The sequence below is a fragment of the Pseudorasbora parva genome, unplaced genomic scaffold (assembly GCF_024679245.1).
Source record: "Pseudorasbora parva isolate DD20220531a unplaced genomic scaffold, ASM2467924v1 scaffold_101, whole genome shotgun sequence".
NCBI lineage: Eukaryota > Metazoa > Chordata > Actinopteri > Cypriniformes > Gobionidae > Pseudorasbora > Pseudorasbora parva.
The window spans coordinates 22,854-33,149 of record NW_027125077.1 but is presented as its reverse complement, the minus strand read 5'-3'; the positions used below and the strand labels follow the sequence as shown (position 1 = coordinate 33,149).

The 10,296-nt window shown below is 38.2% G+C and overlaps 1 protein-coding gene across 1 annotated transcript; it reads left to right on the top strand.

Annotated features, from left to right (window-relative positions):
- Window positions 1-458: 458 nt before the first annotated feature.
- Window positions 459-9,957, top strand: LOC137065644 (mitogen-activated protein kinase kinase kinase 11; the record flags this gene model as incomplete). Its single annotated transcript, XM_067437294.1, is given in 9 exon segments — window positions 459-609; window positions 853-1,028; window positions 2,042-2,221; window positions 2,223-2,286; window positions 4,653-4,760; window positions 6,862-7,012; window positions 7,095-7,201; window positions 7,861-8,328; window positions 9,248-9,957. Coding segments are annotated over 9 exon segments (1,995 nt in total), but the record flags the coding sequence as incomplete, so codon positions are not given.
- Between the last annotated feature and the right edge of the window lie 339 nt (window positions 9,958-10,296).

Sequence of the window (10,296 nt, the reverse complement as noted above, 5' to 3'; positions counted from 1 at the left end):
GAGGAGGAAATATGTTTACTTCATAATTTTATCGGAACAGCTAAACTGGTAATTTGGAAAACAAGAAAAAACAAAGGCCTACAACTTGCTACAATAGATCCTGAAATGATGTTTAGACGGCTGGCAGATGGAAGCTTGAAAATTGAATTTGCTTATTATAGACTTACAAATAATGTGGTTTTTCTATTGTGATGTATGGTGTTTTAATGAGGTATAATGCACAGCACAAAATGATATGCTTATTGTGAATGTGTAAAGCATTTGTTATGATGTATGTAATATGTGTGTAATATGTAATATGATGTAAGGTTCATAGAGTAATAAAGTGCTTGTTAAATCTCTCTCTCTCTCTCTCTCTCTCCTCTCTCTCTCTCTCTCTCCTCTCTCTCCTCTCTCTCTCCTCTCTCTCTCTCTCTCTCTCTCTCTCTCTCTCTCTCTCTCTCTCTCTCTCTCTCTGTAGTTATGGTGTGTTATTATGGGAGCTTCTGACTGGTGAAGCTCCATATAGAGGGATTGATGGTCTGGCTGTGGCTTATGGAGTCGCTGTAAACAAACTGACCCTTCCGATTCCCTCCACCTGCCCTGAACCCTTCGCCCAGCTCATGTCCGGTAAGACCATCCATCCATCCATCCATCCATCCATCCATCCATCCATCCATCCATCCATCCATCCATCCAGAAAGACATTTTTAATATTATTTCACAGTTCTTTTAATCAGTAGAGTATCGGACAGTCTTTCTGATTACTGCCTGTAAAACCTTTTCAAATTATTTTTGAAGTCTTTATCGAACCAGCCCCCTCAGTCAGTCAGTGTAGCCTAACCCGTGAATGCTGTTGTGTTTGTGTGCCAGAGTGCTGGGATCAGGACCCGCACCGCCGGCCCAATTTCCCCTCAATCCTGGAGCAGCTGACGGCTCTAGAGGAGCAGGTGATGGAGGAGATGCCTCAGGACTCCTTCCATTCTCTGCAGGAGGACTGGAAGCTGGAGATCCAGGACATGTTTGATGAGCTGCGGGCTAAAGAGAAGGTTAGGCTCGCTACCTGATTGCTCACAACATCTCAGCTACATGCACAGATAAACTGTTTAAAATTAATTTAATATGGTTTTACATTATGAACAATAACCCATGATAATAGCGTTTCATAGATTTTTCAATGAGCCTCATCAAACTTCAGGATGACCTAAAATCATAAGACAAAAACAAGCTTTAAAATAAGATAAAATGGCTCAAAACCAAAATGTAAACTGACATCCTATGTCTTATTTTCCAGTAATACATTTCCCTATCTTTTTTTATTTAATAACCAGGATTCTCACAGTCTTGGAAAACCTGAATATATGAGGGATTTTTTTTTTAAAGTGGGGATTCTAGACCTGGAAAAGTCATGGAAATATCAACAAAGAATATACAGCCCTAAACTATTTTGTTGTCATTTGTTAGTTAAAAAAAACAAACATTATACCATAATTGCAAGTCATAAATTCATTACTGAATCCTTAACAACATTCTGTCCTTGAATCTTCTGGCATGACAGAATTGGATTATTTATATTTTAACATAATTATTAGAATCATTTAATTTAATTATTTTAATATATGAACTGTTCCAAGTTCCTGTAAAAAGAAACAAAAAACAAGATTTCAATCAGAAATAAGATTATTTTTCTCACCCCATTGGCAGATATATATATATTTACTAAGTATGAAGAACATTTATTTGCAGTGTATTAATAGTTTGAATTAGAATCTCTTTTTATATTTTCTGTTTTCATTTTAGTAATTTTGTGGTGTTTTTTGCCTTTTTTAACATTCTGTATAGTTTTAATTAAGTTTTAGTTTTCATGTTTATTTACTTTAGTACTTCAACTTATATTTTATTTTATATCAGTTGATGGTTATTTTATTACAATTAATAAAAATGTTTTTTATGGTTGTGATTTTAGTTAATGATGTGTTTGTATGTGTGTGTGTGTGTGTGCGTGTGTGTGTGCGTGTGTGTGTGCGTGTGTGTGGGTGCGTGTGTGTGTGTGTGCATGCAGGAGCTGCGCTGTCGTGAGGAGGAGCTGAAGCGAGCGGCGCTGGAGCAGAAGTCTCATGAGGAGTTCCTCCGCCAGCGCGAGCAGCAGTTAGCTCAGTGGGAGCAGGACGTGTTCGAGCGAGAACTATCCCTGCTCATCCTGCACCTCAACCACAACCAGAAACCCAATGTCAAGAAGCGCAAAGGGAACCTTCAAGAAACACAAGCTGAAGGTGAAGAATGGAGAGAAGATCAGCATGCCGCAGGGTGAGTCCTTCACGTCACACACACACATACACACTAGTTTGTTCTTTCGTTTGAAAGCGCATATGAATGAATGACCTATCACAATGATGATTTAATGGGATATTGGGGTGCTAATAGTTTTTAGACTGTTGCAATATGGTTGCTAGCAATGCCAAGGTCATGGGTTCAATTCCCAGGGAAAGCAAGAACTGACAATAATGTTAAATGTGTATATTACAAAAAAGAGCAATAAGGATTATAAAACAGGTTGACTATTATGAACCAACAAATACATTTATTATTAATTTACAAGCTCTAATAATGTTTTGATTTAGTTGATTTTCATACTGTACAGATAATGCATCAAATATATAATAATTTACTTCCAAATTGTATTCAGAGGCTGTTCGAAATAAGAGAACGTCAGTACAAACTAAGAGGAATGTTTAAAAAAATGAGGTCAAGAACTAATATAAAAAATAGATGTATATCTGTCAAAGGGTTTAAAATTATGGAATAATTTAGAGAGGGAACTAAAACTGTGTTCAGCAAATTTAAGAAAATGTTTAAAAACAACATAATCAATCATTATATTATAATATAAATATTTGGTGTATGCAATACTAAATGTATTGCAATAATATCGGAAATGTATATATGATCTTTGTAATTATCATTGTACATTCTGGGAAATTTCTATAGTAACACTATTGTATATTGTGAACTAATCTAATCCATCAGAAAGAAAAAAAGATAAGAAAAAGAGAATGATGCTCATTAGAGAAATATTATAAAGGGTAGGCATAGTAAGCAGTGGCTTCTAGCCATACCTTTTCCGGTTAAGTATATTATTTGTTATATTTCTTTGGTTATTTTATTTAAATATTTTTGTCTTATTGATTGTGGATTTTTTTGTGTGTAAAGACCGAAAAAATAAATAAAATAAAATAAAATAAATATTTAGCACATTATATGGTTGCAGGGCCATTGCTAGGGTGTTTGGAATGGTTGCTAGGGTGTTGCTATCCAGTTACTGTGGTGATCTCAGTGGTATTCTGATCTCTAGATATGGTTTGAGTAAGTCCTTCAGTATAACCTTCAGTTTGTCCTCACTAATAACATAATCTGTTGTGATCAATGTATTTAAGATGTTATTAAAAGCCAATGGCACACACTAGTTATTACAGCCGCTTTATTAAAGACATTAACGAGGTGCAGTGGCACAGTAATGAGATGTTATGACACTAGAATGGAAAAATAAGATGTAACAAAGTGCAGAACACAGAACACACACACATTTCTTCTCATCGTTAGTAATAATTAACCATGTTGTACCAACCGGCACCGTTAAAACAAGACCTCACAGCTGAATAGGGGAAACCATTTAACGAATGCATATCACTATACTTCTCCAGTTGATTAATCACAGTACATTAAGACAATTTTTTAGTATTGCAAGCTTTCTGGGCTGTTGTTAAATAGGCAAATTAAATTAGTAAATATGCAATAATTCACGTTCATTTCCAGAAGATAAATCTGAACACTGGATAAAGCCAGGTTCAAAACTCCTGTTTGATTGTGTTGGCCTATTAGAGTTAAGAGTTTTTAGCGAACGGATTTGGGATATCTATTTTTATCACTCCATAAATCAAAAAATACTGTCAATAGACTGAAAAAAAAAACACATTTTCACCATGTTATTAGGAATAAAATGTTCTATAAATCAGGTTGAATGATATATGAACAAACCCCTCGCAACAAACCTTCAGAATATAGATATGAATAAAACTGTAAGTTTTGGTGTGTGTAAGTGTCACTGAAGTGGAGGAAACACTCATTTAATGACATGCATTGAGATTGAAATCCAAGACACATTTTTTTTCTGACATGGTTTAAATATGTAAATTAAATGAATTAATATGCTCTAATTTTCACACATTTCAGAACATAAATCTGTACATTTGATAAAGCCAGGTTCACAATGTGTGTTTGATTGTGTTGACAAGTTTGAGTTAAAGGATTTACAGAGAGGATTTAGGAAAATACTGTCAACAGCCAGAAAAATAAACACGTTTTCAGCATGTTTTTAGGAATAAAATGTTCTATAAATCAGGTTGAAGGATTATATGAACAAACCCCTCACAACAAACCTTCAGAATATAGATATGAATAAAACTTTTGGTGTGTGTTAGTGTTACTGAAGGGGAGAAACACTCATTTAATAACATGTATTGAGATAAAAATGTACAAAAGAAAATACTTAAATGTGTATTTTCTTTCCACTAGTTTAAAAGTTATGGGAGTAAAATAGATCAAACATTGATGAGTGCATGCATGTTTTTGCCTGTATTGTGATGATGTAATATCGCTTGTTTTCATCTGTGTAGATTTTATCCATAAAATCACGGTCCAGGCATCTCCGTGTTTGGAAAAGAGACGTAATTCTCCGGATCTGGGCTCGCCGTCCATCGGCCCGCGCTTCCGAGCCATACAGCGTGAGTGTGTCCACCATTCTCTCTACTCTTTCCTTCTACTGTACCCTCTGTATGCAAATTACATTGGTTTAAATAACCTATACAAAATGATGTTACAGTGCCTACCTACCCTGCAAAAAATGCTTTCTAGTTTCTAGCCAAATCTTTCAAAATCAATTCTTAATAGACAACTACAAATTATTGTCTTGTGTTGGGAAAAAATAACTCTAAATGAAGAGAGTTTTTGCTTAAAATAAGATAAATAATCTGCCAATGGGAGTGAGATAAATAATCTGCCTGTTTGAATTAAGATTATTTTTCTCACCTCATTGGCAGATTATTTATCTTATTTTAAGCAAAAACTCTCTTCATTTTGAGTTATTTTCCCCAAAACAAGACAATTACTTTTGCTTGTCTAGTAAATACTTCTTGTTTTAAGAATTTTTAGATGTTTGGACGAAACAAGACAAAAATACTGAGTAAGAAGAGCATTTTTTGCAGTGTAGAGCTTGTTTGGTGACCTTACCAAGATCTTATCATTACTGGTGTTCTTATGTATAAACCATTGTTAGCTATATATAGTCTCTGCTGAGTGGAAACCTTGTGTCTCCATACTTCATCTTTTTTTTTTTTTATAAATCATCATTACATTAGAATATTTTAGTTTAGCATTTGTTGACAAGTTATTACCAATACGTTCTTAAATAGCTTAAATTGTCTTTTATAAAATTTTAATCTTCTTTTATAAGATTTTGGCCAAATAACAGAAAAAAAAGAATTGCCCAGATATAGCTACAGTAAACTTTATAACCTGTAAGTTAATGAAAACATAACGATGCCTCAGATGTGGCCGCTCTTAAAATGTGCATGTCCAACATCGGCTAGCCAAAAACCTTCTAACTCCATTAGAGACTGATTTTATTACAATGATAATAATATAATGACACATGCAAGCGTCTGACAAAACATAAAGCCTCAATATCAAGTTCAACAGCTCAATGGTTGATCGTTTAAATTTCTTTCTTTTTTTAGATATTTTTTTTCCCATTGCATGAAAAGAAGCATTTTTGGAGATACAAGGTTGATAAGAATAGGAATACTAATACTATATATATATATAAAATATATACTAAATATATATATATAATTGTTATTTTTAGTCCTATTTTGTTTTTAGTGCATCAGAGAGAAGTTTTGGAAAATATGCCATTAAAGTGTTTACATGAATGTTTATTGTTATCAAAATCTGCATATGTCACATATTTGATATTGATTGTTTTAAAAAATACATGTTTTTTTTTTCATTTCCTGAAAAATAGCATTTTTGGGGAGACAGGGTTGATATGAACTTTTTAGAAATACTAATATATATTAATGTCATTTTAGTCCTATGTTGTTTCAGTGGATCTCAGAGAAAGATAATCAATAAAGTGTTAACATGCATGTCTATTGTGATCAGCATACGCCACATATTTCACTTTGATTATAATTTCTGCGATTATGAAGTATTGTGTTTGCATAAGGTAACGTTTAATTGCAATATTGCTTACATCTTATTATAATCTCATAATGAGGGTGCATGTAATGATGATACACTGCAAAAAATGCTCTTCTTATTTAGTATTTGTTTCTGGTTTCCAGTCCAAATATCTAAATATTCTTAAATCAAGATGCATTTACTAGATAAGTAAAATGACATAAGATATTTTTACTTGTTTTCTGGTGAAAAAACAAAAACAAAAAAGAAGAAGTGATTTGCCAATGGGGTGAGAAAAATAGTCTTATTTCTGATTGGGACGGAAACAAGAAACAAGATTTCAATCAGAAATAAGATTATTTTTCTCACCCCATTGGCAGATCATTTTGCCTGTTTTAAGCAAAAACTCACTTCATTTAGATTTTATTTTCAACAAAACAAGAAAAAATATCTTATGTCATTTTACTGATCTAGTAAATGCATCTTGATTTAAGAATTGTTAGATATTTGGACTGGAAACAAGACAAAATGACTGAGTAAGAAGAGCTTTTCCATCATTGTGAATGTGCATTTGTGTGATCTGTCGAATCAGTGTTACCACAAGGTGGCGCTGTTGCTTTATTATCTCTTCTCTGTTGGTCTCAGTGAGTCCCAGTGAGAGTAAATGGAGTTCAGTTTGGCCGCTGGAGTCTCTTCCTCTCAAGCAGACCAATGGCGAGAGGAGATTCACTCCACATTTGAGCCCTAAAAGCCCCAAGAGTCCAAAGATGCTGCGGCTCAGTGCGCAGGAAAACAGGTGAGTGTCGTATCAGCACGTTTGTGTGTGGAACGGATGAAGTCAAGGAGTCTGATGTGTGTGTGTTGTGTGTGTGTGGCAGTCTGTCGAAGAGAGCCAAACTCCTGGGCATGGACAGTAATGAGAATGACGAGTCTAAAGCTGATTTCGAGGAGTACAGACCCATCACACCTGAGTCCAGTCACAACGGTAACACACACACACACACACACACACACACACACACACACACACACACACACACACACAGATGGGTAATTCTGATGAACAAACACCAGTTCTGGTCATCTAGTCAAACTCGGACAGGAGGATGGTAAAACGGTAAAGTTAGTCTTTGCTCAAGGTGGGATTATCAGTAAAGCATCCTAAACACCCTAGAGGTAATTTACTGAACTGGGGCCGTATTCACAAAACATTTTATCTTACCACTAAGAGTTCTCCTAAATGGCGGTAAAAGTTCTTAGTTACGAGTTTTCTTTTAAAACCTGTTTACAAAGCTGCTGACAGCAACTTTTACTAAAGAATAGAGAGAAGTCTTAAAGGGGTGGCTGCATGCGATTTCCCTCTTTTAACTTTAGTTAGTGTGTAATGTTCAACTATTGGTGTAACTGTATTTAAAAAGGGAAAACGTGGAGGTGTTTGGTGGCTTCTAACTTGATCTCTGTTTGGTACCATAGTGAATGAACTGGGCACGCACTGAGACGAGAGAGGTGTGTGTCAACTCAGCTTAGTTAAGGGAATGGCATAGTTTAATATGAAAAAGCGGTGAAGTCCCTTTAAGATGTTTTGTGAATACGGCCCCTGAAATCATAACTCATATTTATGTATATGTCTCATATGTCTGTCAGAGGGTTCAGAGAGTGAGGAAGGCGGCTCGTCCCCCTGTGGTTCTCCGAAACCAGACCAGCCCGGCCCGCTGAAGAACACACACCGCATTCTGCTCAGCAGCGCCGCCCTGCTGGCCTCCGTCGCTCTGGGCCGCTGCCTCGAGGCTCAGCATCCACCGACACCGCCACCGCGGGGCTCGTGCCGGAGCCTGGCCGCACCTGAGCCGGAGCCAGAACGGGAGCCAGAACCGGAGCCAGATCTGATCAGCTTCAGCACAGACTCTCTGCCACAGGCATTCCTGGATTCGCTGAAGCCGGCCCAGATCCAGCCACTGCGGCTCACTCCACCGCCGCCTAACCCGCGAGACCGCGATCGGCCGGGCCGCAGGACGCAGGACTGGACCGCACCGGCCAATGGAGACGCGGAGGCCGCGGAGCTGTCCAATCAGAGCAGGAGGCGGAGCTACAGACTGCACTCCTCACAGCTGGGTGAGGCTCGCCGCTCAGCTACTCACGTCACACTTTACAATGAAACTTCCCGTTTCTCAACTCTCTGAAACACATCCATTCTAGTCTGTTAGAGTTTTCTTCCAGGAACCAACTCGTCACAATTTTCCTCATTTAAAAGGGAAAGATTAAAGATTAGCCCAAGGGAAAGATGCAAATTAGCCCATGTCCCCCCCCACCCCCCCCACCCCCCATCCAGTGTTTATTATGGCAGAGCAAAGTGAAAGCCCATAAATGTGCAGCTATCCGAGGGCAAATAAATAAATAAAAGGGCATAAAAGGGCATATATCCATCATAAAAGTGCATCTATCATCATAAAAGTGCATCTATCCAGGCACATTTATTTCATCATAGCAGCTTTGAAAGTCAGTGGAAGATTTTTTTCCTTCTTGAAAAGGTTTTCTGTTGTTGTTGCAGACTGTAATCAGTAATCTCTCTTTAAGGTTAATGTAAAGTTTCCACACAGTTTTTGAACACTGATCAGTTTACAGCAAAATGGAAGAAGACGGTTCCTCGGCACAGTGTGTGCACTCATGGCCATATTTAGAAAGTATTTTCAGTTTTTAACAAATTCAAGATTAGTTTAGTTAGCATACACTTGATGCATGTCTTATAAAATGTTAAAAATCTGGGAGAAAGAGCAGAGTAAAGTGTGAGAATATCAGATGTGTATCAGTGTATTGGATCCGCGCATTCTGCCTTAAAGTGACAGCAGCTTTATAAAGAGCTTTGTAACTTTAGTATTTAAATGAGTTTAAGTTAGTCGTATGCTAGTGTGTCAGATGGAGCGTCACTGACTGGCTTAAACCATGATGGCAGAGTAATATTTGAGCAGTAGTGCTGTTACTTTTACTCATCTGATGGAGTTGTCCACTGATTGTCTTCTCTGTTCTTCATTAGAGTTGGATCTCCCGTTGTGCCAGGACACGTTTGAGGCGGAGGATAAGTCTCCGATGCCCTTCGCCCTGTATCCAGACCCCCGATTGTGGAGCCCCAAAACCCGCCGCCTGGAGGTCAACATCGTCCCTCGGCCGCGGCCGACCCCGCACCGACCCCGCATCGACCCCTGGAGCTTCGTTTCGGCCGGTGTGGCGGATAGATCGGCCCGTCAGAACCACATTAGCAATCCCACGAGCCCAAGATTGGGCTTCCACCCCTCGCCCACTAACCCCTTCACGAACTCTGACCCCTTTCCCTCGCCCGACTGTGACCCCTTCAACCTAAAGGTCGACCCTCCCATGAACTCGGACCACGGATCGACCTTTGACCCCTTCTCCACCCCCTTCCCGACCTCTCGTTCGGCCCCTTGCTCCACCAACGCGAGCCCGAATCTGTCCCTCAGGGTCGCGGCCCTAAATCCGGCCGACTCTCCGCTCATAGATCTGGGCTTGCGGCCGATGGATGGGGCCAAAGAAAGGCTTGCTCCGCGCAGGGGCCTCGGCCTCAGTCCCTTCAGGGCCCCGCCGCAGCTCAGAGATGACCGCTTCTGAACACACTGCAAAAAATGCTCTTCTTACTTAGCATTTTTGTCTTGTTTCTAGTCTAAATATCTAAATATTCTTACATTAGGAAACATTTACTAGACAACTACAAATTATTGTCTTGTTCTGGGGGAAAATAACTCAAAATGAAGAGAGTTTTTGCTTACAATAAGCCAAATAATCTGCCAATGGGGTACGCTAAATAATCTTTTTATTATTTTTCTCACCCCATTGGCAGATTATTTATCTTATTTTAAGCAAAAACTCTCTTCATTTTGAGTTATTTTCCCCAAAACAAGACAATTACTTTTGCTTGTCTAGTAAATACTTCTAGCTTTAAGAATTTTTAGATGTTTGGACGAGAAACAACCGGTTCTGAACACGTGGCGGCACGATACGTATAAAACTGATATCGCGATGTTTACCATAAATATATGCGCTGCTGACTCCAGCTCAACTCTGAAACCG